Source organism: Dermacentor albipictus, chromosome 2 (assembly GCF_038994185.2).
Source record: "Dermacentor albipictus isolate Rhodes 1998 colony chromosome 2, USDA_Dalb.pri_finalv2, whole genome shotgun sequence".
Classification (NCBI taxonomy): Eukaryota; Metazoa; Arthropoda; class Arachnida; order Ixodida; family Ixodidae; genus Dermacentor; species Dermacentor albipictus.
Genome location: NC_091822.1, coordinates 112157786 through 112185108, shown reverse-complemented (window position 1 = coordinate 112185108; position 27323 = coordinate 112157786). Strand labels below are relative to the sequence as shown.

The window sequence follows — 27323 nt, the reverse complement described above, 5'->3', positions numbered from 1 at the left end:
CTTTTCTATATGTAAACTACGGATATCCTCAGAACAATAATTAAACAATGCAAAATGGCTATAGGATCGTATCTTGCATATAATATATTAATTTTTTTCATGATATTCAGTATAGAAGATTCGAAAAGCTGATACCGCCCGACACTAAGAGGTACGTCATCTGTCTTCTGGCATCGAAGACAGATAGAGGGGTAGAGGCGCCGGCAAAGTGAGGGTATCCAATGGGATACATGCAAAAGTAACGTGTTAGTATTACTTTGCCCCGTAGAAGACACGGCCTCCATTTTTCCTTTTAACTATACAGCACATAGAAAACGAACGCAGCCACTAACTACTACCTAGTAGTAATACCCTCCTTGTTTATGACTGATCTTGAAAATGCAATCGGGATGGTTAGCAACATATTTTACTTTGGAATTACCCGGACTTTCATATGCCAAAGGCCACGCAAAAGCTGCATGCAGTTTTTAGATATCAAGTTAATTATCAAAATGTACCATTTGTGCTCACCCTGCACAAGGAAGAACCTTCTGCCGTACGACTACGCCCATACACACCTGGGAAAACGGCGTATCGCAGTGGCGTGTTTTTAAAGCTTGGTTAATGAGAATTTGTTGCCGCAGTAAGAAGAAAGTTTGAATAGTTAGGTCAAGCGCGTAGCCCATGCAGATCTTTCCCCTGCTCTCGTCACTGCCGTCTGTGAGTCAGTGTTTCAGCAATTCAAATAAAAAGTTGAGACCTAGCGCAGCAATAAAAAAAAAAGAACAAGCGAAGAACTCAAGTTGTCGCCTATATCCATAGCCACTGGCACAATATTAAAAGAAGTGCTCCTCCATTCCACCCTGTGAAAATCGATGTACAACGAAAGTGGTGCGCACGTTGGACACGTACCATCTCGCCCCCCGCCTCCCTCCCCACCGAAAATGACGATGGACGACGTTGCACAAGCGCCACCACCACATACGATCTACGTTACGCGCGCATGCACGTGGATACTCATTCTTCTAGGCCATCCACCAAGCTAAGGCGCGTTATGGATGCATGGATGGAGTAACTTTATAGAAAGGTCCTGCGAGCTACGAGGCGCAAGGTCCCATAGAGCGGGCTACTCCCACGTTGGGACCGGGAGTTGTAACTCCCTGGACGCACCATGGGCTCGCTGGACAGCCCAGAGCTGCTCCGCCAGGTCCGTGCTGCGTAATGCGTCTTGTAGCCTGGCGGAGTCTTGATCCTTGTTTGCGTGGGTCCGACCGCACGGCCAGAGTTGAACTAATAGAATTTCTCAAAGTGAAATATGTGAGAATATTTGTATAGTAGGACTTACACACGACCTAGAGACACGATAGCATCGGAATGTAATTTGAATAAACGAGAAAACGCAATTCTGTCACGCGGAAGCACAAACACAAACCCTTTTTCCAGCGGCCGCTTTTTGGTTGAGCCCGCCACGAAAAAGGCTAACCAGAAGCTGACAGTTTCGCTGTAAATGGTAGCTTACAGGTGTGACATTGCAGTTGTCTTTTCGGCTCTACCTAAGTCACAAATATTTCCTTTGTGAGTCAAGACAAAGCGAGAATCGTGTCGAACAAAACTTGAGCATCGCTATAATAATTGTACTATGCACATGGTGCATAAGATAACGCTAAGTTGTGGTCGGGTGTATAGTAGCCAGACTGGGCGCTGCTTCGATCTGAAAGCGTGAGAATATGACCTTGAATTGTGAAACAAATCTGGGGGACGTCTCGGAAGTCCCTGTAAACGATGGTTCTCACTTCATTTGAATGACTACATTCCTAAGGCATGCGAAAACAAAAGGTGGTTTTTGAATCGGTAGTTGAAGCGGCCGATATAAGGGAAAAGCAGGCGATTGCTTCATGAGTGTGCCTAGCGTACGTATTAGCGATAAAGAAATACGGTTTTTGAACGGTCTGCGCTGGTATTACGTTTATAATTTCTTGTTCTTGTTGTTTGATTACATGTATACATATTTCAACGCTGATTTCACGATTCTAAAACTGAATGGTTGGACGTCAACATCAGTGTAAGCCATTTGTGTTTCTTATGTACAGTCGCTTTGCGCTTTATGGATGTAGTTTTCAAGAACAATGTACAACATACACCACGAACCAATATCTTGGTTAGTTTTTGCAGTGCTTAACGGGATTGCAATATTAGCAGTGCCCTAAAATCTTTCATTGAATGTGCATTGGGTCTGAAGTTCATTCACGAGATTGTTAAACATGGTAGATTACTATTTCCGGACTCGACACTGCAGCTACAATAACGCCATACTTGCTAGATACATGTGTCTAGATCAGTTAAAACCTATTCTACACTACAGATCTGGTCATTCTAAGATTGTGAAATGCGGAATTGCTGTTTCCTACCTTAAGGCAGCTTTGAGCAAACCGTTTAGCGACAAACATAACAAAAGCTTGTCATATCAACTAGAATAAAATTGTTGTGATTCAAGGAACAAGTTAATTGTAGACAGGCTGAAAACGACATGAAGATGGCTGATGGTTTGCCGCAAGAAGCGTCAGGAAGTACTGGAGTAGGCAGAGAGCGAAATTTTGTCTCCGTTGTGCCCTACGTTTATCGTTCTTCACGTGCACTGAAGTACTAGCCTGTCTGGGGTTGATAATTTTAGCGCCCTTAACAGGTTACCATAAGACAAGCTGCTCAGTGTAGGCTATGTTATTCGTTTTTAAAGCAAAAGTGACCTCCTATAAACGAGGAGAGCGCTTGATTGGTCAGTTCGGACAACCTTGCGGGCCATCTCCCGATGGTTGCGTCGGCGGTTACACAAATTTGACGTTAGGAGATTGGAATGAAAACATATTGGAATAGTTTTAAGTTATAGGGCCCCATATATCGAAAACGTGCGGCTGTTGTGAACGTCGGTTAGTGATAAATGACGTCCTGTTAACGACCAGTGACATAAGTGCAGGCACGATAGTTGTCTTGGCGACGAGCATTTGGCTGGTTTAGGAAGGCGAAATACGCTCACGTAACTGTCCGCCGTACGTGTGTGAAGTTTCCTTGAAACACCCTTTACAACATTTCTTGCCTTCCGTCCTCGGCGAGAAAACTTCATATGCATGATGAAAAACATTCGACCGCTTTTTGTTGTAAGGTACCGCGAGATTGCACGCTAACTTTTGAGCTGTTCAAGCCACGGGCCTAGTCGGGATCTTATTTCGGGGGATCGAGAGGAGTATGTACGTTCGTGCGTGTGTTTGTATATGCGCGTGTATATGTATGCACATACAAACTAAAAATTTTGGGGGGTTACGGCGGTTACGCCAATGGTTCAAGTGTAGCCCGCATCGAATAGTGTCGTCTTGCTTAGCGCTTGCATACAATTGCCGCATGAAGCTCGCGACCCGCAGACAAAAAGCAAATTGAACACTGCGCGGCTTTGCCTTCTGCGCGCGCGAGGAGGGACTTCACTGCAGAGCTGGAAGATAAAGCGGACCTATGCGCAACTGTGCTGCCTGCGGGAGCATATGCAGCAACACTAACCGCCATTAGTGTTCCGGTATATGCTCCCGCAGGGAGCAGACTTGCGCATAACTTTTTTGTCGCCGCTCGCACCGCTATTCGCCGAGCGCTATCACGTGTTGCAAAAGAATATCAATGATCAACTGCGCCGCGGTGAAGCCAAGTTTACGGGCGCGACGCCGACTCGTCGTTTTCGTAAGTGCCATCGACATTGCAATCAGCGGACCATCGAGCGTGCGTTGAATTCATAACCTGCGGTTCGCAGGTACAGTATTGGACGATACTAAATCAATAGCTTTGGTGAAGTGATGCGAAGCACATCATATTGATACTTGCATTCCAGCATGACGGGGTGCAGCGCACACAAACTGCACAAACCGCACGGAAGGTAACAAAGCTTTTTACGCCATGCCATGCGGACGGACAGATGTGCGCCGGCGACTGGTATGGCTACTGCGTATTGGCCGAGAACTGCCGGCTCCGAAAGGGACCAAGATATGCTAGGTGCGTTCGCCTAGCTTACACTGAAACATTTATCCCGAGTAATATCTTTTTAACGCCGAGACGCGTCCACCTGGCACGAAGGATTGTTCACTTGTACAGCCGCCCTGATTTTTAATAATATAGCGCGAGCGTCGACTGAACTGCTGGTGAGCGCCTTATAACGGCGATAAGCGTGCAACAAGAGCGTGCAACAAGGCGAGTGCAACAAGGCAACAAGGCTCGTGCGCGAACTCTCGCCTTGTTGCACGCTTATCGCCGTTATAAGCAGTTCAGTCGACGCTCGCGCTATATTATTAAAAATCAGGGCGGCTGTACCATTTTTGGCGTATATGTGCAGCGCGACAAAGAAGTGAGACAAAGAATGAACGACACGTCCGTGTCGCGCTGCACATACGTATACGCCAAGAATATTAACTCACTAACTCACCCAATGCGCTGTGTTGCTTCTACGATTGTTTGGACTATGCGGGTCTCGAACAGTGTTCAAAACAAAATAAATACTAGCACATACAATTTGAGCGTTGCACAATGGTTTTTCTCTCCTGTGTTTTTTTTTCTTATTTTTGGAGGCGTAATGTTAAGGTAACGTTGACTGATGCGCTAGTGTTAATTTTTCTGTAGTAAGCGAAAACTTCCCGCGATCCCTCTCATGACGCAACTGGGATAGTTTCAGCAATTGCCGTCCGCAATATCTCGCTTGTTAAATCGTCCTTAATTGACATGAGGAATGTAAACGTATGCCTGTGTGTATGCCTGTTCGAATAATTGCTTTGCAAGTTTGCCATCTTGGTGTGATTAGAGAAATAAAAATAACCTGTTGTTCCTCATAATAGTTTGTTGCCTTTCTAGTTGCTCTGAATGCTCCCGCCCATGGCTGCAGCAACCAGCACTCTTCCCCTGCTGCCAGTAGCCATTGGTTATCCATTCCCTTGTACGAAATAAATTTGATCTAGAAGATCCTACATCTTGAATCTTTTTGCACTTGCAGATTCGCTGCTACGAAGCAGCTGTTCATTCTGCGGTATGAATTAATCGTCAAATAAGCTTTGCATAAAATGTGCGCATGTAAACATTTGAGATGCATTTAAATCGACATGTCTCCACCGCATATATCGAAATGGTGCAGCTGCTATGAACGACGGTTCCTAATGAGTGACGCTCCGTTAACAGTCACCGACATAACTGCATGCACGATAGTTCGCTTACCGACAATAATTAATCGGCTTGTTTCGGCAGCCAAAATGCGCTCACATAATTCCTTACGTCCTTAAGTCCACTTTACGTGTGTGAAGTTTTCTCTAAAGGTTTCTCGCCTTCCGGCCTCGTCAAGAAAACTTCATATGCACTGTAAAAACATTGCATCGATTTTTATTGCAAGGTACAGCGTGTTTGCATGCGAACTTTTGAGCTGTTTGAGCCATGGGCGAAGTCAGGTTTTTATTTAGGGGATTCTACCCCTTATGCGTTCGTGCGTGTGTATGTATATGTGCGTGTATATATGTACGCACAAACAAACTAAGATTTGGGGGTTTAGAACACTATCCTTCGGCGGCTACGCCAATGGTTCGAGAATAGCCTGCTTAAAACGTGTCATCTCGCTCAGCGCTTGAGAACAATTGCCGCTTGTAGCTCGCGACCAGCAGACTAAAAAGCAAATAGAACGCCACGCAGCATTTGCCTCCTGCGCGCGCGAGGAGTGGCCTCACTGCATAGCTGGAACAAAATGCCGGACCTATGCGCTATTCTGCTTCCTGCGGGAACATATACAGGGACACTATACGCGATGTGAGATACGCGTCGCATAGCGGTGATATGTGGACACTTTACGTTGCAGTTGCATATTATCACACCAGGTGACAGGTCATGTAGTAGTTCACAGGTAGAGGCATAGAGAAAGAAGCATTAGGAGAGAAGAATCTTCAAGGCCATGACAGCGCACATTGGCGGCGCAATAAAGGCACTCGCGGCAGATCTACAATAAAGGCACTCGCAATAAGGCAATAACAGCAACACTGCAATAAAGGCACTCGCGGCAGGCACTCACGGCAGATGACACATCTGGCGCGTTGCCATCGTTTACATGTTATGGGGAACCGACGCACAGAAACCGTGATATCGTCCCATATATTCATAGTTTTCCTAGATTTCATTCTGTAACATCCATAAAGAAGTTGCGGACTTCTTTTCCTAGATTCCTAGATACCAGCAGCTATTAATTAATACTGTCTTTATTATACATACCGTACTGCGCTTGAAACGCGCCACTAGTAATAATTCCGGAGCAGAAGACATCCGCCGACACCGCTACAGTTGACTCGCCCGCATGTGGTGTGAGCGCATGCGTAGGTGACCTTGTGAGGAAAAACTCCCAATTTGGACGTGCAAGCTGTCATGTTTCTTCGCGATATGCAGGCTTTCCATTCTCTATTAGTGGTCTCGTGGGCTTTCCCGATTACGAGGGCGGCCGCTGTTTTCTTAGACTTCGCGCGACGTTTCAACAAAGGCGACTGCTTGCAGCAGTGGCTACACATCCAACAGGGGAAAGGTAATTACGTTCAAAGTTCCCAGTGACCAGGTACGTATGAAACTGTGAGCTCGTGCGATTCCAAGGAAGAATCGAGAGCTCACGCCTGGTGACTATGTTTGCCATAAGCACTTGTCGGAGAGCGACATGGAGAGGTGGCAGTGTTATGGTGAGCTTGGTGAAGAAGTCCTTCTAGACAAGCCTAAAGGCCTGTGCTGTTGCCAGATGCCGTGCCGTCAATGTTTCCGCACTGTCCCAGGTACTTGTGTTCGCAAAAAGAGAACGCCAACTGGATCTGCAGCATACCAATGCGGAGTCTCCGGTTGTTCAAGATACGAACGCGGCGAGCTGCATGCGATGACGAGAAAAATGAGACGGTGTGTCCTGTCGCCTTCTACGTTAGCCATGAGTCCGTGGAAAGTAGTGCTAGTACTGGAAACAATTCTTCGAACTGTGAGGAAACAAGCACCGGCATCTGCGGTGTTGAAAGCCATGATAACGGATTCTGCCCCGGAAGTTGTGGTGTCGCTGACATGCATACGCGAATCGAGACTTCGAAATTTATTTCACCTGAGGTGTGCTTGTCAGAGAAGTTGGTTGCAGAACGAGAAAGCGTCAGGCCCAGTACCGTCTGGAGCCGACAGGACGTCGTAGAAGGAGGAGGCAGCGTCTGCTTTGTCGATCTGAAGAAAGCATCCCCGACAACACCGGTTCTTCTAAGCAAAAGGCTTGCGTTCACAGTATGCGAAGGGGGCATGTAAGCGATGGAGTGCGTCCTACAGCGCGAAACCAGCAGCATGGTAGGGAACATTCGTGCAGGTATACAGCATGCTGTTGACGTTACACAAATGTTCAACGTTTTCCGCAAAAAACCTGTACGGCGCGGTGATTAGACACAGGACACATTTCTCAGCATCAAAGTAAAATGCGGCTCCGTCGACACGGCCGGATTTTGGTGGCATAGGAAGCGTCCCATATTGCTTGATGGCCTCGAAAATGAATGCAGTGCGTAGAAGACGTCCAACACACTAGAGGTCTACAAAATTCGAAAGGGGAAGCGCAGGCAGTAGGCACGAGTGCCACTTCCCTTGACTGCGTCAAAAAAAAATGAAGCTTTGCGAAGACGTTGTACTGCCTGATATCGCTCTAGGAAACGAGCTCTGGTAAGAAATGGTGCACTCGAAGCTGACCTAGTCGAATACAAAGAACAGCTGAACGATTTGAACTAGAACAGCTTGGACGACTTGATGCAAAAGGCACGCTTTCCAGATAGGCGCTGTCCCTCTAAAGGAATTTATAAAAGCTGCAAGAATTGTGTCGAAGCGATCAATGCGTTACCATCAAGATTGGTTGTTGCTGTGCCTTCTTGTGCGCATCCGTAAGTCATCAGGCTACAGATTTCTGCGCGACAATAACATTCAGGGCCAGACAATGAAATCTTCCTTACCTCAGTAAGGAAGCCTTCATTGCAGTGAGGCTACCTTATGTCACTCTGAAAGGTTCCTTACTGAGGCGCCCTCGGTGAAGGCTTCCTTGGTGCTTCCTTGGTACTTCCTCAGCATAAGAAGCCAAACAATGAAATCTTCCTTACCTCACTAAGGAAGCCTTCATTGGGGTGAGGCTACCTTATGTCACTCTGAAAGCTTCCTTACTGAGGGGCCCTCGGTGAAGGCTTCCTTGGTGCTTCCTCAGCATAAGGTAGCTCCAAAGCTACCTTCATGCGTCCTTACGCCGCTCCTGGCCCTGAACGAGCGCTTCACCTCACTGCTTAACCACGTGGCATTCGCTTGCGCATGCGCACTGTCGTCCACCTGCGGAGAAGCGCGAGCACGGTACGTCTTGCCAGGCATGTTCGTTTCAGTCACGCGTGCGGCATGCAAGCATTGCTAGGCGTTGCTAGGCGTTGCAAGACGCCGGCGTGCCAGCGTTGCTGGAGCACATCAAGTTTTGCACTGTAATGCGCAACTTTTTTTTAACTTTAGTAAACGAAACTAGAAGAAAGCGTCCACGCTTCTCTATATTAGCTATTCAATTTAAAGATTGTGCGACGATACAACATTTTTTAATGGAATAATGGTGTTCGCGGAAAGATTTGAAGAGATAATCTCGAACCCAGGCACGCGGCAACCGCTCCTTAGGTGAGGACGGGTGAAGGGAGCTTTCAGAGTACGCTTGCTTCCTCCATCGGTCCTTCGCTGTAAGGAGGCCTCACGTAAGGTTAGGAAGCGCTCGAAGGAAAGGAACTAGGGGTGTGCGAATATTCGGAATTTCGAATACGCATCGAATATTTTCCATATTCGAAGCGTATTCGATTCGAGAAATGCATGTTCGGAAATTCACGAATATCCGAGGACGGCCGAATAACGGTGGAAACGGCGAATATTCGGATAGACTGCGAATAATTGAGCAATTAACCAATTGTATGCTTGCTCCGCATTCTCCTAAGAACATGTTTATTAACTGAGAACTTCGCATGATCCGCTCATTATCTGTATGCTCTGTTTCAGTCTATCTGCTTCAGGCATTTGAGACATGATCAGTTTCGGTTTCTTTTTCACCAAGCTTTATAATTCCAATTATTTTTGGAATGCCCCATTGCCTTGAAGGTTGCAAAGGCAACTCAGGGTTTGCTAACATTCATTCAAAATGTATCAAGGCTCTTTGTGCGGAGTGGAAATTTGATGAAGTGGCCAGCCTAGGCATGTTTCTTGATCCGCGCTTTATGGCCACAGTTCATCAGGCATCTGGTCAGATGATCTGGCTGAAAAACCTTGTGACAAGGGAGCTCCAGGAAGCCGTCGTGGAACACCGTGGGGACACCGCCGTGCCAGCGTCGACTTCGTGTCCACTGGTGGCATCGAGTGTATGGAATGCTTTTGACGATCTAGTGATGAACGAAGAGAAGACACATTTGGCATCTGCCCCTGATAGGGAAGTTACAGACTACGCGCAAAAGCCTCTTCTGGAAAGGGGCATGAATCCTTGTGAGTGGTGGCAGTCCATTGGCCGCTTCAGGTACCCGCTTTTAAGTGCACTCGCCCGGAAGTACTTGGCGATCCCTGCCACTTCAGTTCCTAGTGAGAGTCTTTTCTACCGGTAGAAATGTGACAGTGCATAGAGAGCGTTTACTTTCTGGCCATATTGAGCAGTTAATTTTCCTTCACGACAATCTGTAACAAGCGTTTTACCTGACTGAGGGCATTACCTGAGTCCATTATCTATAATTGAGTACCTCTTTAATTTGAAGCAACCTTGTAAAATGCAATGTTATTTTTAAAAGGGTAATAAAGCTATTGTTACCTCTCTTGCAATTTTTTAATACTACACATGTATTCGATATTCGATTCGATATTCGAAGAGAGTTCTTCGCCTTATTCGTATTCGATTCGTAATCGAAAATTTCAATATTCGCACACCCCTAAAAGGAACGTTTTATTGTTTGGGCCAAGCTACCTTCATGCGTCCTTACGCCGCTCCTGGCCCTGAACGAGCACTTCGCCTCACTGCTTAACCACGTGACGTTTGCTTGCGCGTGCGTGCTGTCGCCCACCTTCGGAGAAGCGCGAGCACGGTACGTTTTGCCAGGCACGTTCGTTTCAGTCACGCGTGCGGCATGGAAGCGTTGCTAGGCGTTGCACGACGCCGGCGTGCCAGCGTTGCTGGAGCACATCAAGTTTCGCACTGTAATGCACTGCTTCTTTAGATTTAGTAAACAAAACTAAATAATAGCGTCCACGCTTCTCTATATTAGCTCATCAACTTAGAGATTGTGCGACGATACAACCTTTTTTATTGAATAGGGGTGTTCTGGTGTTCGCCTAAAGCTTTTAAGAGATAATCTCAAACCCAGGCATGGCGGCAACCGCTCCTTACGTGAGGACGGGTGAAGGGAGCTTTCAGAGTATGCTTGCTTCCTCCATCGGTCCTTCGCTGTAAGGAGGCCTCACGTAAGGTTAGGAAGCGCTCGAAGGAAAGGAACGTTTCATTGTTTGGGCCTCAGCCTCTGCCTAGTTCGTATCCAGCTCCCCCCCTCCCTATTATTTCCCTAGTGGTTTTGCTTTCCGCACTGATGGGCTACCGCAGCAGCGGTAAATTGAGAAAAGATGTGCTTAAGTATTAAGATGGGCACATGAACAACTTGTTTTTGCACCTTGGGGCCAAAGGTATGACGTAATAATTGTGGGAACTTTCTTTGTTGTCGTCCATTAGCATGCTATGGTCGAAGCTGCTCGCAGTATCACGTAACACTTTCTGGTCACCAGGACAGATACACCTTCGGGTGTGTCCCATACAGTACTTGCATTTAGTAGTCAAAGCAATGCCCTGTCACGGTTATTCACGTGCGTGAAAGATAACCACTATGTAAGATTATTGCCCATTAATACATACAGGATTTGTCTGCCCCACATATTGTCTGTCATGTTGCCGTTCTTTCTTTATAATATAGCCGCAATGCAGACCAGCAGGTATGGAACGCAAGAAAGGCTGCCCACGTACTCAAAGGTACTGCGTCCAATTCCTCACAGTTACTTGAATTCAAGAGTTGTGCACCTGTCAAGGATATCATTAAGGAATGTTGGCAGTTCGAGAAGGATCACAGTCGGCACATGATACAATTTGTTCGCATACTGATTGCACGAAAATCGGTATCAGCCTTCGAACAATAACACCATAGAGTGCATTGTATATTATTTGATGGAGTCCGCGTCCCAAATTTAAGACCCATGCCTCACTCTGTAATGACTGTCCCTCAAAGACTGACAACTAAGCATCTTGCATAGTCATCCGCTATTTGCCGGGCGCTGGCGTCGGCCAAAAGACCTAATAGACCTCTCTTCAATACTTGCCGACACTCTCGCCTTATTTCCTACCATATCTGGTTTCAGTTGAACCCTTTGAACAGCCAATTTATTTGTTACAAAATTTGGCCAACCTGTCAACGTAAGTTATGGTTTTTTATCTTTAAGTGATGTTTATATTTGGGTTAATGATATCCTGATATTGTCATCGTTTTCACCTTCCAAGATACCCTCATCTTTGTCGGCGTCTGTTCAAATGTTTGGAGGATTTTTGACAGACGTTGGAACCATAGCACGGCCCTCTGACCATGCTACTCAAGAAGTCATTTTGTTTCCTGGAAGCCGCCTGCAAGCGATTTTATTTTCTGGAGGCCGCCTGCAAGTTATTCACTATCGACTGTCGCCCGTTCTGACGACTACATTCCTACGGATGCCGGCAATCATAGAACATCCATTCGATGGAAGCCGTTTATATCAAATTTACTGGGTACAGAACAGCCGCTTTTTTCTACTTCGAATATAACTATTCCATTATTGAGTGCGATCATTGAAACATGTAACTTCACAGTCTAGAAAATTATGCGTATCCCACGCACTGTGCGAATCGATGTAAGCAAAACTTTGTGCTGTTTGCTTTGATTGGCAATATTTAGCGGTGATGGTGACTACGAATGTTTCATTTCTTCAGCCTTTGGGGAAATACGAGAGTATTGAGTATATGTTAAATGTTACCTTGCGCGTACTACTGCTGTTTGTGTGCGTAGTACCCAGAACATACAGAGAGACGCGTCGGCTGAAGGCGTTGTTGTGCACCATTGTTTATAGCCTATGAAAAGTTTGAGCATTGTCATTGCCTCACCTGGCACATAACACCGCAGCAGAAGTGTTGGTAGAATCATGAGCTGTACGTCCCAAAACCACAATCGGATTATGAAGCACGCCGTAGTGATGGACTCCGGAAATTTGGACCACCTGGGGGGTTTTAATATGCGCCTCAATCTAAAAGACATGTTTTTCGCTGCAATTGAACACACGCATACAAAGGAAGACACCTAAAGACAACATAGGCGGCACTTCCAACTGATTTAGTTTGGGGTGTGACCTATGAGTATATATACACATACATGCATGAGCTAACTGTTCACGAACTACATCTAATGAAAGATGGCGTGGCACATTTGCCTGCGCACTGCAAGGCCTGCATGTGCAAACGCCCTTTTTCTGAGATTAGGATTCTTGGCAGAAGTACATCTAAAACAGCACGTCAGCGAATGGAACTATACTATACACAAAAGAATGGTAGAAATTGCATTAGCGCTACATCAATCGTGCTCTATAAATCGGAAACTAGATTGTTTGACCGCTGGGTAACGTAGATCTGTGAACAGTCAGCGCATGCGTGTATGTGTATACAGTGAAAGCTCGTTAATTCGAACTTCAATAATTCGAATTTATGTATAATTCGAACTGTACGATTTGGTCCGGCCAAGCTCCACAGAAGTCTATGTATAAAAAAGTCCGTTAATTCGAACGCGAGAAGGTTCCCTCACGGATAATTCGAACTACGCTCGCTAATTCGAACTACGCTCGCCTGGCACACGGCCAGAGAAACGCACCTACTGCCTACATACAAGGCTGTATTTCCTCCGAAACAGGGAGAACGGCGAGAGAAGGCAAAATCGGGAAAAAATCTAACCGTCGCGGGGTCAGCCAGAAGGCAGCGGCGGCTGCCGCCTCTCCGTTCTACGTAACCTGCGAGACTCCTTGCCCGTTGCGAATCTCGGAGGCTTTGCAAATCTTGTACAGCTGCTAATGTTGTGCGGAGATGGCACGGCAAGCGCCAAAACACAGCGAATCAAGTACGTCGCAGCTGCGCTTGCAATCAATAACCAACGAATCAGGGCCTTCGCCACCTTCACATGTTCTGCGTCTTTGTCTCGGCAGTCTTCATCGGTTGTGCACCTCTGTTTTCAGCTTAGGAGGTATCGGCCGTCGCGATTCATTGTGATGGTGTTAAGCCTCGGCTAACGTTCGTGTCGGTGGACATCGGGGGTGTGGCACAGTCGGACCCAGAGCTTCTACTTGAAGATGGCGTGTGCCCGCGGCACACGCCATCACTTTCTGACACGCCAAATTTCTGACATGCCCTACTGCTTCCAAATCGCAGTGTACTGTTGCTCTGCTTCACTTTCGTTAGTTCGAACTTTCGTTAATTCGAACTGAAGCGGCTTCCCCTTGCGGTTCGAATTAACGAGCTTTTACTGTATATACTCATGGGCCACAGCCCGAATTAAATCAGTTGGAAGTGCCGCCGGTGTTGTCTTTATGTTTCTTCCTTTTGTGTTTGTGTTCAGTTGCGGCACAAAACATGTCTTTTAGCAAGCACCAGTTAGACCAACAAGCAGTTCTGTTGCAACCTAAATCTAAGTGCGCGGGCATTTTCGCATTTCGCCCTTGTCGATTTGAGTCCGCAATCTCTTGATAACTACGTACTATACGCAGCACTTTCGTGTTATGCGTAATTGTGAAATCATAAGCTGCATAAGCTGCTGCAAACAATCGCTTACTAACTGAATTAACAATCACGTTGCCACGCGCGCACACAAAAGCACGAACACATCTCACTGGATGACCGCGGACACTGGCTTCAGAACGCTGGCGCGATAAAGATAGGCAGCAGCAGCGCGCCAATTCTTCGTGCTGCCTCTTGCTTCAGCACAAACTACGTGCCGCCGAACACAGTGTACACGAAGCCATCAGCAATGTCTGATACCTCATCTATCGAATATTGGTTAGCCATCGAATTCACTGCAGATTGCTTCCATGATAGGACATGTGCGGTCACGCTCAGACACCGCAGCTGAAGTTGAAGAGCAGACGCGCACTAACCCACCCTTTGACGGTTGCAAGTTTTTATTACGAGATCAATTATACGGATATCCGGGCCAAATTCCGCCGTCGCGAACGCCGGCGACGACGGCTGGCATTGGCCCGGAGTGTCCGTATTATTGCTGTCGCAATAAAATGCAACCGTTGGCTTCTTTCGCATTGTACCACCATGGACGAGCCCAGTTGTTTGAGGAAAACGCAGGCAAGTAAACAAAAGTGGTATTAAACATGGGGAAATACCGTTGTCGATGAGTTCAGAGAAGACGGCATCGCTAATGTCTGATGAAGATGGTTCTGCTAGCAGCTGCTGGAATGCACACATTTACAATGGTATGCTAGCATTTGCAAGAATATTGAGGAAAAGAAATCGGCAGGACCCATCCGACGTTGACTTTCGACGGTAACGCGTTTGTTATAGAACTGATATCGGCTTATTTCTGGCGCTTTTCTAAGACACTGCGCCATCTATAATCGCGGACAACTTTCTGTGGCAATGGGAGCAAAGCTACGCGGTCTGAGTTTTTGGACGTGCTTTCACGCCAAGTATTCCGCTAGCGTCTGACAGTGCTTTTGGTTGCTCGGAACAGACGCTAAATCGGCACAGCTTTCACGTGCGATGGTCTCGCGTTTGCCCCAACGCGGAAGGAAAAAGCGCAAAATAAGTAAACGTTAGCACTCAATGGTGTGTTTAATCTTATTTGACTGTTGATAATAAGGTTTTTATGTTTTCTATTCCCCAGCTTAAGCTAACGTGGATGAAAACACGGGACTCTTTTCAGAAGCACTCTCACTTGTGCGCACTTTGCCTCCGTAGATTTACCTTCAGTGCCACAGACAGTTGCCCGCGAGTACAGTAGCGCTGCCCATGGTGGTGGTTGTAAAAACTTTATTTGCTGAAGGCCAAAAAAATGCAAAGAAAATTGAAATGCTGCCTTTCCGTGGGTAGCCTTCAGGCTGCCGGTCGTGGCCACCAGATCATGCCTGGCGACGACTTCTGCTGCCCAGACAGTTAGCCGTAGCTGGGCAGCCGGCTCCGAGCTGTCTAAAGCAGCCTCCCACAGCTGCGGACTGGATGCATGCCAAAAGGTCGAGGGAGAATGTTTCGGGTATGAATATAAAATATGAGCATAGTCTGCTCGTGGGTCTCTGCAGAGCGTGCATTCGGGTGAGAAGGCACCGGGGTGAATAAGGGCAAAGTCGGGGAGGAGAGAGGAAATTGTAGGCCTGTAAATGGCACCACGTGCTCTGTTGGGGCTTAGACAGGGATTTGTGACGGGGAGGGAGGGATAGGCGAGAGTTGCGATAATGGAGGGCGATGTCATGGAAGGTGAGGAGGGAGACACGCGTGTCCATCCCGTAGTGGAGGGGGCCAGCTCGGTCTAGCGCTGCCGAAAAGTCCGCGCATACCATACAAGACGGGCAGCGTGGCGTACCGTTGCCAACGAACGCACTTCGTGGGAACGGTTAGAATTCACGCGAACGCCCAGAATTGTTGCAGCGCTTGCCGCTCATTCAGTGAGACAGGCTCAGGGCCCAAGTTGGCGAGAGGTTCATTGAAGAGCGGCACACACGTTCCTAGCTCGGTAACGTTACCGGCGCAGCTCGGTAAAGCGTTGTTGTGAAAGGCGTCACTTGAAACGCGGCGCAGATCCAGAGCATTTGTGGCACAGCCTGCTCATGCAGTGGGGTTTCTGTCCTTGGTCAACCCTTGCGACATGAGTTCAGTTCCGCTCCATATCGGATTAGTTTAGGGGTAATTTTCTTCATTGTAGAGTGGCGCATTCTCAATGGAACATACCTGCACTTATTCAATTTGCAGACAAAAACGTTTATCAAAGAGCGGCACACACATACTTGCACAAACCCGGTGACCCAAGTTCGCATCAATTCGTCCATGCCCAGTATTCCATGTCGGCGTCAAAGTGTTTCTTCGAACAGCGGCACCTACCCAGTCCCGCGTCTGCAGTGACCCATGTCGGGTGAATGGGTTTCTTGAATAGCATCACGTATTTAAGCATTGTCACATACACAATAACCCAAGTTGGTTTCGTGGTTGGTTTCTAACCCTGTCACCCAGATTCATCCCCTGCCTACCCAGTGACTAAGCTATAGGCTGGAAAACGGCTAGACACATGTATGAACAAACAGAAATGTCTCTGCACGTACCTTGCTAATTTTCTTCTTTTTGAAGCCTTCCATGATAAGGAATGCGATGCAACCGCTGAAGTAGCACACCGCATGGTAATAAGGACGGACGTAGTATTCGTCGAGCGTGTTGGTCATTACACTGTAAAAAAGAACAGAAGGAACGTGGAATAGGAACCGTGTAAAGCCTCTAAAAGAACGCCAAAAATTGCAACCGTGTTTCTGAAAGGCGAGGGTCCCTACATTTTCGTGTATATTATATTTTGTCAAATGTGGCAATTGCTCTGCATTAATAATATACCAGTAGGAGTTATACGTATAGCCGAGGCGAAGTCAGGCCGTCGCCGTTGGGGTGCTGCCATCGCACTGTCCTGCTATCGACGCTGCATGCGCCCCTTGCTCGCGGCGTTCTAGACTTATCTGCAAAGACACGTAGAGCGCTTGGCTGCTAAAACGGCGAAGCGAAGTGGACGCACCGGCAACGTTGCCCTAAATCGGATGAGTGGTTCAGCGGTGACAGTGTTTTACTTAGCTCTACCTGCTCCTGCTGGCATGACCGTTGCATGACCATGACACTATTGTCTTTGTAGTGGTTCGACTTACGTGACGAACAGGCTTCCTCGTTGGGTAGGCATTGAAATGTTTATACACATTTAAAAGAAAGCGAAATCGAAGGACTTGTCTGCAGCCATCGGAGCGCGTGAAATCTGGGTGCAGTGGAGCGTAAGCGACGCAGGGCGAAAATTGTCTATTAGATAGCTTTAGCAGAGCGTTTACGGTCCGCTCTACTCAGGCAGGGGTATGGTAGAGCTTTGCACACAAACGCTTAGTGGAAATGGTAGTACGCGTGCCAACAACGCTCATGCTGGCAGCAGAACGCATAATGATTTCCTCGCTCCGATATAAGGCCGATTGAGCGGGTGCGCTAACTTGGCGTCTTGGTTGCTTTGTAGCTCAACTGTAGCGTGTCACTTGCGTCTCGCTAAGACCAGTTGTGTAGGGGCCTTAGATAAGACGTGCTCATCAAAACGACGCAGTTTCACCCAAAAGGCGAAGCATCGATTGCGGTAACAAGCCTTCAAAGGCTGTACGAAGATAGGCTTGTAGTTTTGCGCTGTCCTAAGTAGCGCCGACCTTTGAGCAGGGCTATAGGCTGTCGATCGGGCCCGCGACGGAGCAAAGAGACTTGGCCTTTCTGTATCGACGGGGGAGCGGCCCGCTACGTGCTGACGCGCGTTTCGAAGGACCAGAATGAAGGTCTACCATACCATACCATACACGTGTCTCTCGCTAATGTGCTATGAAAACAATGAGGCATTGCAGCTCGAGCTTATCTTGAGGAAAGTATGCATCTTTCCCGGGCACTTTTATGTTTCTTCTTTAATTATAGCTGGATCGTTGAACGCAGACAATATGGAACACGCCAAGCAGCACTGTACGAAACACAAGTACACTCCCAAATAATTGCATTCCCTTTGGTGCTTATCTTGCGACACCACAACAATAATCAACAATACTAATGAACAATAATCGTCGTCACAAAACAACAATAATCGTCGTCTGTCTTGCTACCGTTTCATGTTTTGAAAACACATGGTTCGCTACTTTAATATCGGGAATGCTTTGTCATGCTGATAACGCGCATACCGTTCGTGACTTGAAAATAACGGGCTCGCAGCGTTAAAGAAAGGAAATGTGGACAAGCCAGATATCGTTTATCGTTGTGTAGTAGAAGGGGCAAGCCAAACGGTGTAACTTTGCCTAAGAGTGTAGCAACGCAAGCGCTTGGAACGCCAAGATAGAGAGGGCGGTGCGAACGTAGACACCGCAAACGTGGATGAAAGTGTAGTATCGGTTCTTATAAGCTTGATATCTGATACGGGTTGTGTTTGGACTAACGATATTAAGCTTATTTTTGCAAGATAGCGGAGTGCTTGAGCCTGCTTCACGGTTTTTGGTCTATACAGACATATATCCGCTGGGAAGTAGCAATATGCAGCTTAGCTATAATACAACAGTGCCTAGCTCTTTGCAGCCACCCGAGTGTCTGAAGTTCTGCTGAAGTCTGGCATAGGCGGTGTTCCGATAATATGTTTATTATGTAATGCTTCGCCGAATCTTGATTAACTAACTCCGGCGGGGTTTCGCCTACTGCGCCATTGATGCTGCTCGTTACACCAGCATTCTGAGATGCCTGGTAGCTGCCAGGTCGCTGTTCCTGCTGTCCAGCAAGCACTGCAGTTGCCTTGAATGCTTCGTCCCGCCAACTTGTGGCACACGCGTATTGCTAGAAGACCGTCCGCATTTCCAGACGCAACTCCAAACTTGGTATTGCTGTCAAAGCTTCACTCTTCGGGCACTGCCAATTTTCTATGCGACCGAAATATTCCCCCTTCAAACAAGCACACAAACACACACACACACACACACACACACACACACACACACACACACACGCACGCACACACACGCACACACGCACACACGCACGCACACACACAAACACACACACACGCACGCACACACACAAACACACACACACGCACGCTCACTCACACACACACACGCACGCACACACACACGCACACACGCAAGAAATTTTGGCGCAACGATCACCCCTCCTTTTCTTTCTAATATCAGCTAAACTTGTTCTTCCGTTCGGGTGTTAATATTGTACACAGTGATGGGCTCATTGCCGAGGCACGAGGCAAAAGTCAGTAGGCAGAATTACGTTAATGCAGGCTTTCAGCATTCGATTGAATGTAGCATTTTCTTTTTCTATGTAAACTGCGAAATTCAAGGCAGGTGTCTGATAAAAGAAATGAAATCGTATTGAGAGTGAAGGAAGCAAGAAAAGCCAATTGATTAGCTTTAGGATAGATTATCTGCAAGAGAGAGTGAAACACTTTATGCAGCATAATGAGGCAGCTGGAGAGACTCTCAGTCCATAGTCTCGCTGGTGTGACCTCTCAGCACTGCGCTAATGAAATCCGTCAGGTACTCTAGGGAATGAATTCAAGCTGCTGTAGTCATATTGAACTGCAATCAACATAGCTGATAAAGCTTGTGTTTTATGGCAGGGAATTTTCAATGTCTTAATTTTATACATTGAGAGCAAAATATGTACATATCGTAAGTTGTGGTAATATTTCATGTTGTTTAATTGTACAAGTCACCTGCTCCTCTGTCCCTTCTCTTCCGCCCTCCGCGCTCAGTTTGGCGTACATATATATATATATATATATATATATATATATATACGCAGGAAAGACACGACGAACTTTTTGGAAGACTTCTTTTACTTAACGTTTTCGGCTGGTGGACCAGCCTTCGTCAGAGTACAGTCTAGTACAGTACAGTACAGTACAGTCAGAGTACAGTATATATATGTATATATATATATATATATATCAACGGCAGCTAAATGGAAAAGGGAAGAAAATGGGTGATAGTTCAGGGCTTTCATTGCAAGTCGCCATGGAAGAGTTGGTATTGTCATGGCAGGATTTCCTCTCTGTCACTACTTTGCAATGCTACGAAGCCGCCACTTACTGATACTCACTTTACAAGAGGACCGGGAAAGATGAGGAACGGTAGTACATCAGAACTCGCCACGACCCACGTTCCGATGGCGCAGCATATTCCGGACAGCAAGATGAAAGTACGCACGGCCAGAACCCTCCAACTGCAGTAGCGAACGCACAAGACATGGAGCCCCGCGGAAACTCTTGAGGCGTTTACGAGCACGTTAGACAGTAGGAACAGGTCACTTCGGGCTCGAGTGTCTTATTTGTCATGGTGTTATGTGAAATATAGTACGCAGAGATTGGTTTATTTGTTTCACGGCGATTTACGCTCCACGTGGTGCATTCGTTTATAGCCGTAGCATTAGGAATACCAAGGGAGGAAAAAGTGGGGAGCCAGGCACGTGCTGCATTTCTTTCGCATGGAACAAACAACTGTATTCATATGTACCTGGTGTCCCGCATGACTTGAGCCAAATGTTTAAAGTATGCAAATGCCACGTAGGTGCACAGAAGCCAGATAGAGAATTTTAACGCGTCTGGTAATCCGGCAATCGCGGGTGGTTTGCCGGTTGAGCTGGGGCGTAAACGTGAGCGTCCAGATTGGTGGTGCCAGCTGGTGGTGCAAAGCTCAACCACACAAACACAAAGCACTAATCGTGTTCACCATTACGCCACTGCCGAAAATTTGCGCCAGCAGTCAAGCAGGATATAGTGGGTTACTGCAATTTTAGCTCTGTGTTTGTCTGGTTGAACTCTACGTCACCAGGCGGCTGCACCGCTCCGGCCGCTCACGTTTACGCCGCCGCAAATCCGGCAGCCCGCCCAAACCGCCCCCGTTTGTCGGAATGGCGGACAGGCTGAAAGTCTCTAATGTTGTTTGCCGTTGCTTGGACGGCTACGCATTGGGCGACATTGTGCATAGTGCAAGAAATAAATAAAATAAGCGCCGTTTTCTTTTATTTAGTTGCGTTGGCATCGCAGCTCACTGCAATGGCCCGGCATATTTTGCGATTACCTGGGATGAGCTTCGTTTCTTTTGTTTTCTTTTTGTATCGCGGTACAAGACCTGGGGCCCTATAACGTAAATGTATTCCAATATTTTTTTTATTCCACTGATATAAAGTGAAGTGGTTGCAGCCCGAAACTTATTGACCAATAGCAGAGGGCTAATGGAGAAAAGGCGTTGAATCAGAAATAATTATTTTTTTTTCGGTCGAATCATGCACAAACAGTGTGTACACGTCATGTCAGATGGAGAGCTGTCGCGGTTTCAGTGACACTGCCGCAGACGAAGTAGGGGTGGTCCAAAAAAATTTTTAACCAATCGTGAAGAGCTTGTTGCAGAATTCGAATACGAAAGTTTCGAATAGCTTTACGTTATAGCGCCTCTCATCATCGAATCTTACCGTAGCGGGCAATGCCAACAAAATTCTCAAAGCTCTTCGCTGATGTAAGTCAGCTAGCGCTTTCATTTTAAATTTGTAGTAAATTCTACAGAACTACTTACCTCTTGAATACGGACACCACCAATAGAGAGATCAGAAACAGCTGAAAATCGGCTGACAGGTACCACACGTGCACCAGCGGTGATGGTGGTTGCGGTGGCGTGACGATCCTGTTACAGGGTGGGTTAGCCTGGCAGTCTATATCGTCAACCGGTCCGCATGAGCATTCATTTCCGTGCGTACCCTGGAAATGATAGCATCTTTTATTGCCCTCTGTGATTCCAAGGCTCATGCTAAATTTCTACACAAATTCTGAAATATACTGTCTGTGTGAGCGAGTAAGGATCATGTGATGGGTTCCTTTCTTTTTATTAACAGCAAGAAAAGTTCGTGTCAGCCTAGTCATGGTGCTCGATGCTGTTCAACCATTTGAACCGGTTAGATAACGTCAAACTACAGTCTGTGCATGACAACACTGCATAGGCAGTGCGTCCCACCTGCAGGTGGCGCCAGTGAAATCCACCTAGCGGTAGATTTAAGAATCGCGGAGGGGAGAAGGCACATCAACGCACATCACTGCGCATCAACGACGGTAGACGTGCACGGGGCTACGATTTTACTATCGTGCGCTCAGAAGAAAATTACTTCTGTTGTGGTGCTGTCCACAAAGAAAACGCACTCCAACCGTGTAGACAGGTTTCCGATTCTACTGCGATTTGAGTGGGCGTGCGCTTTTTTCGCAACACAGGCGGGCACTGCCCGACTATGAACGCAATGTGTTGCATATTATATCTTGCAGCTGCGAAGCAATAACTTTCATTATTCAGCCACCGCAACGAGCTTATTGTACCCGTGCGACAAATATACGAACTCGAAACGGCGACAGCAGTCACACATTTCTGCGTGACCTATAGTGAACGGGATTGACCACCCGGCAGGAAAGCGAACATTTGAAAACTGCGGTGGCGAAGTCTTGCTAGTATATACGAAGGTAGGTAGTGCAATGGTGCTCATTTTTATAACTGTACAATTCACATTCCATTCACACTTCACCACTCGTTATGGGCTTGGACGCTCACGCCTCGCCGTTATCGCTCGTACGGGTCACTCGGTGTGACGAATAAGAAAAGATCTGTAAATGAAATGAAACGTCACGAAATACAGCCGTAGACTTAAGAACGGTGGAAACGACAGGCGAACGTAACGTTTCGGTCGTTTAGCTAACAATGCCCACGGGACAAGAGAAGACGCAGAAAGATGCCGCACGCCCAGCCGTGTAGGCTCACTTCTTTCCTTGCGAGAACCATGCGATTTGTCTATACTAAACAAGGCGCAGTATCGCAAGCGCGATTCCCAACAATGTGAATCGCGCTGTGAAAGCAATGTGAAAAGCAATGTGGAAAGCAATGTTTCAGCAATGTGAAAAGCAGCGACAACTATTCGCTGCTTTGAATGTAGTTTCCTCGACTCACCGCTGTAGCTGAGTGGCTATGCCGTCGCTTTGCCGGGCACGTGGGCGGGGGTGCGATATCGGCCGTGGCGGCCACATATATACTGGGCGAAATGCCACAAATTTAATGAGGAGTGCCCCATCCCCCCCTAAGATGTGCCTCATGATTTAGATTGTGGTGTTGGCATGCGAAGCTCCACTGAATTAATTTTAATAGCCTACAGGAATGCATATCTTGCAGGACGCGGGTTTCAGTTTCGCCTTCAGTGCTGTCTTAATACCTGGATATCATCCATAGCTGCTCCTTATTACACGCAGAAACAAAAGAGCTAGTTAGAAATTATAAGCGATCCCGTGCACAAATGAGCATCATGCCTTGGCGGAAGTGACCGCCTGAATTGATTATCTATAACAGAGCAATTCAAACATGCCTGGGAATGAACCAAGAACCAACGAACTACTCGTATGCACTAGAAGGCAACAAGAATCACCCATCGATTGCGCCAGGCAAGGCGTGAAGTGTCCCAGCCATCCGCGATTTGGCGCGCGGCATAAAAATAAAATGGCAGCCACGAAAGCTGGTTTCACGTGTTTGCGCTGGCACGCAGCACATATATATATAGGCAGACAACGGTCGCATGGACGAAACGTACTCGGAACAACCATTTCGTCCATGCTGCTGTCCTCTTCCATCCGTTGTTTTCGTGTGCTGTGCACCATATGTATTGTGGTTCACAGCACAATACATGTGCTGTGGACCAGAACATTTGTGTTTATTGCACCGCATGTTTTATGGAATAAACACATATTTATTGCGCCCTTCCTGAGCCCAATAAACAAGACAGTAGTTTCGCGAGTGTAATTTGCCCGACATATATTCGCGCACACGAGGAAGATGCGTATCTTTGAGGCTTACCACGAGAGCACTTCCGTAAAAATTCCTGATGAGGAGGAGAAGTTTCCACCAGTGGTTGTCTACCTCGTCGTTTAGCTTCAAGAAAAATGCCTTTACGTCGGGTCCAGCGACGATGTGCGGGAGCGGGTACAAGCACATCACGACGAACGCAAGTGGAAAGAGTAATCTGCGAATGAAATGATTCGGTCCTTGTCGCATCATTTAGAGCAGTGTTAAAAGAGTATGACACATTTTGACTTTTCGACAATCGCTTCTGGCACGCTGGTTCTGGAAGCCCTGAAAGTAACTAATTTACCGGGCCCTGTGTTACCCTTTCTTCTTCATTTAACCCACCAGCAATCAAGAGCTCAAAACATGCCTTTCTGTGCCTGTCCGTTCTTTCCGTTTCTACGATCGCGGCTCCCATTGCCATGATCGTGTCTTGGTTTTGATACCACCATGGCCACAATGTGAATAAAGCCGTCTGTTTGTCCACAACGGGCGTGGGCCCCACTCTTGCATGTAGAAGGTGGAGGAGAGGCGCATTTTCGACAGGGATGCCGACACGTGTGCACTCCTAGAGTACGAGAATACTTTAAACTTAGGCTAAAAGTTACTCTCGCAAGTAGCACATGGCACAGAAGAATAAGAATCATAAGCTAACGAGCAAGTTTTCTTGAAACTGCGCGTGGCGCGTACCGATACTCCCTAGCTAAACGGCGGCTCTGGAACCACGTTATCAGCATAATTATAGGCAAATACTCTCGTATTTTCCACTGTGACGTTGAAATAGTTGTTCACCATCGCTTAATCGTGTTGCTGTAACCACACTCGGAACGCCACGACAAACACAAGTGAAATAAGTGATCGCAGGAGAGGCGCTGCTACTGAGCACATTCACAATAATATAGTCTCCTTGCTTTGCACAACACGTGATGTGTTAGCGAGAGGGTGATTCGCCGACTGCGCGTGCACGCCTTATTTAGTTAACTACCGCACACCTAACCGTAATTCATATCATGGTATACATAACATTATGACAGTGCCGAAATTACGCCAGACTGCCAGCTTCGATACGATTTTAATTGGCCACTTACTCTCCTTCATGACAGTCACAAACAGATTGCAATATCACTTCCCGCTTAGCTCCATGTCACGCTGAGGACAGGTTAATAGAGATATTTCATTGTTATTACAAAGGTCAGCTGTTCGTTTTGACGATGCCAGGTCTAAAGGGATGGCACCAAGCCAGTGTTTTCACTTACATCTTGCACGTGGCGCGAAGTCATTAGCACTTGTAATGCACTGGCGATGCGGAACGTTCTAAACGCTTAATTGTTAACTTCGCCAGTTGCTTGACTCCGCCCTTTAGTACCGTAAGCAAAGATGGTATACCATATCGTGAACTCTCAGCTTGTGGTTCCGCGGAGATGAGGCACATGCGCAAGTCTAACGTATTACGTATTGCGCAACGCCAGAGCTACTTGATGTCGAAATGGCACGTTGATGGCATGTGAGCATGTAAATAAAGGATAAATGCTTATGCTTTAGTCACCTATGGATAGCTACTTTTTCTGTATCACGTACTGGATGATAATAAAAGCTGTCGTTCACATATTAGTTGCAAGACGTTAAAAAATCTGCCGTTTCTTCGCAGCAAGAACTTCCTAGCTTAAGAAAAAAAAAACACGATTCGCCTTTGTAACTTCGTGCTACGCTCTTGAGTCAGGACAATTTTCCTATTGGCAGGGTCACTCTTCGAGGGACACTGGCAATTATAATTTCAATCTGCTTCGCGAAATGCATGCCTAAGTGTCTGCGAAATGCACAAGTGTCGCGCATACGCTTTCGGTTGTTTTTGAACTGATGGACACGTTTCGTGGCACAACTTGGTGGTTAGGAGTAATAACGTGCCTTTGTCGTTTCGTCTTTCTACGTGTGGTTACGCGAACGGGAAGTACGAAGTGGGACTCAAATTTCTTACCTGACCAGGCGTCTAACGATGTTGGTGAGGAAAACGAGAGGCCCGTTTGTCTTCTGCTTACTCACGGTTAGGCAGAGAAAGAACCCGCTGCAAAGGGTGAGAGGACATAAGTATGACAAATGAGTGGAAAAGGCACCCTTGAACAGAGCAAAGACAAGGCATTTCAGTTGCAATCGGCCAAATTAGGAAATTTTCCCATACATCTCGCGCCTCCATGAAATATGACACATTGTATGCATGAGGAAACTACGTTGTACTCGTGAAGGACGCCGTAATATATGAAAGACAGAACAGAAGCTCTCCCATCCATTTTTGCTGACGCTGCCTGTGCACACACTTTTACATGCGAAGTTCACTCCAGTGAGACAGCTGTTCTACTTGCGTATTTGCATTAACTTCGTGCTTTGCTTCGAAGTTAATGAATTTTCGAGCCACTGAGGGAGAAAATTAAAGATGCGCCCCAACTAACGCTTTGGTAGAGGCCTTTTTATTCACACGTGGCAAACTTTTCCGAATCCATTCTGTGGTTCCCTAATGAGGGCGTATTTGTGCTTCAAATTTCATGAAGGAAGCATGGCTTTAGTGGAGGCCTTTTTCGTGTGTAGCATTCTATGGCGTTGCGGTAGAAAAAGTTCATGTGAAGGCAGAAAACCCGTTTCGCAATAGAGGCCACGAATGCGCAGTTTAAGCCAATTGTGGGGTCGATTGATAGCTGTCATCCGGAGTACAGTGACAAACGACCAATAAGCGTGCCGGCGCAAAGCAACGTACGAGCCCGTCTGCTTCCGCCGTTCCTCCTACACCATACCTAGAAAGGAGGCGTTAAAACTAGACCAGAAGTGTTTGGGTCTCTTCTAGGGGGATAGCAAGCAATATATGCCGGCCTAGTAAACACCAGACTAGTGAGCATCGAAAGTGACTAAAGAGAGGCATACAAAAAGAGAGGATTCGTCACACGTGCATCGCTTACGCGTGCACTCGGAGCCGGCATCCCTCCGCTGCCTATGACAGCATTAATGCATTGGTTATGCCCCGCCGGCCATCACGCAAACAAATTAAGCGGGAACTTCCTGAACAGCAACTACGGAAGACATGAGTTGCATTATACGGCGGTCCGTGTTGCGTGGAATGTCTAAGTTCAGCAGTGTAAATATGTGCAGCTCTCATTCTTGACACCCATCGGCTTCCTTCCTAACACAGTAAATTGTAATAATTATTTACCTATGCTTTATTCACGTTAGCTTTAAGAATGTTACACTTTGAACACCAAGAAGAATACGCTTTCCTTTAGTATTTTTTTTCTAAACATTATGCATCGATTTTCTTCAATAGAGAGGGAGAGAGAAGAGAGCAACAAAAGGCAGGTTAATAAGACTGTGTCCAATCTCCTACCCTACACATGAAAACTGCCAAATTCTCGACCGATCGCCCACAGTTGGTATATGCCATTTGTAGAGATGAGCACCAACAACATCAATGATGAGGCCGGCGGTAGGACAACCACTTTTCTATTGCAACTCACATTACCGCACTCTATTCGGTCACAGCAAGAGGGGGGTATGTCTGCACTGTGGATTATTCCCAGCTTCAATTTAAGATCCTTAATCCGGGCGTGGGTTGCTCCCTTTCCGCATGGTGACGAACGAAATTTCGCCTC

The 27323-nt window shown here is 46.9% G+C and overlaps 1 protein-coding gene and 1 long non-coding RNA gene across 2 annotated transcripts in view; both read right to left on the bottom strand.

Annotated features, from left to right (window-relative positions):
- The window catches only part of LOC139055513 (nose resistant to fluoxetine protein 6-like), a 32397-nt gene extending 12351 nt beyond the window's left edge, over positions 1 to 20046 (bottom strand). Inside the window, exons 1-2 of the mRNA XM_070533017.1 lie at positions 19928 to 20046; positions 16387 to 16507 (exon numbers count right to left, since the gene is read on the bottom strand). Of these exons, the coding sequence (XP_070389118.1) occupies positions 16387 to 16503 (117 nt within the window). The 5' untranslated portion in view covers positions 16504 to 16507; positions 19928 to 20046. The remainder of the gene's footprint in view (positions 1 to 16386; positions 16508 to 19927) is intronic.
- Positions 20047 to 21405: 1359 nt separating this feature from the next.
- LOC139055512 (uncharacterized) lies at positions 21406 to 25756 on the bottom strand. The gene is made up of 3 exons (XR_011511821.1): positions 25667 to 25756; positions 23704 to 23869; positions 21406 to 21581 (listed from the first exon to the last, which is right to left on the bottom strand). It is a non-coding gene; the product is annotated as an uncharacterized lncRNA (long non-coding RNA).
- Positions 25757 to 27323: the final 1567 nt, after the last annotated feature.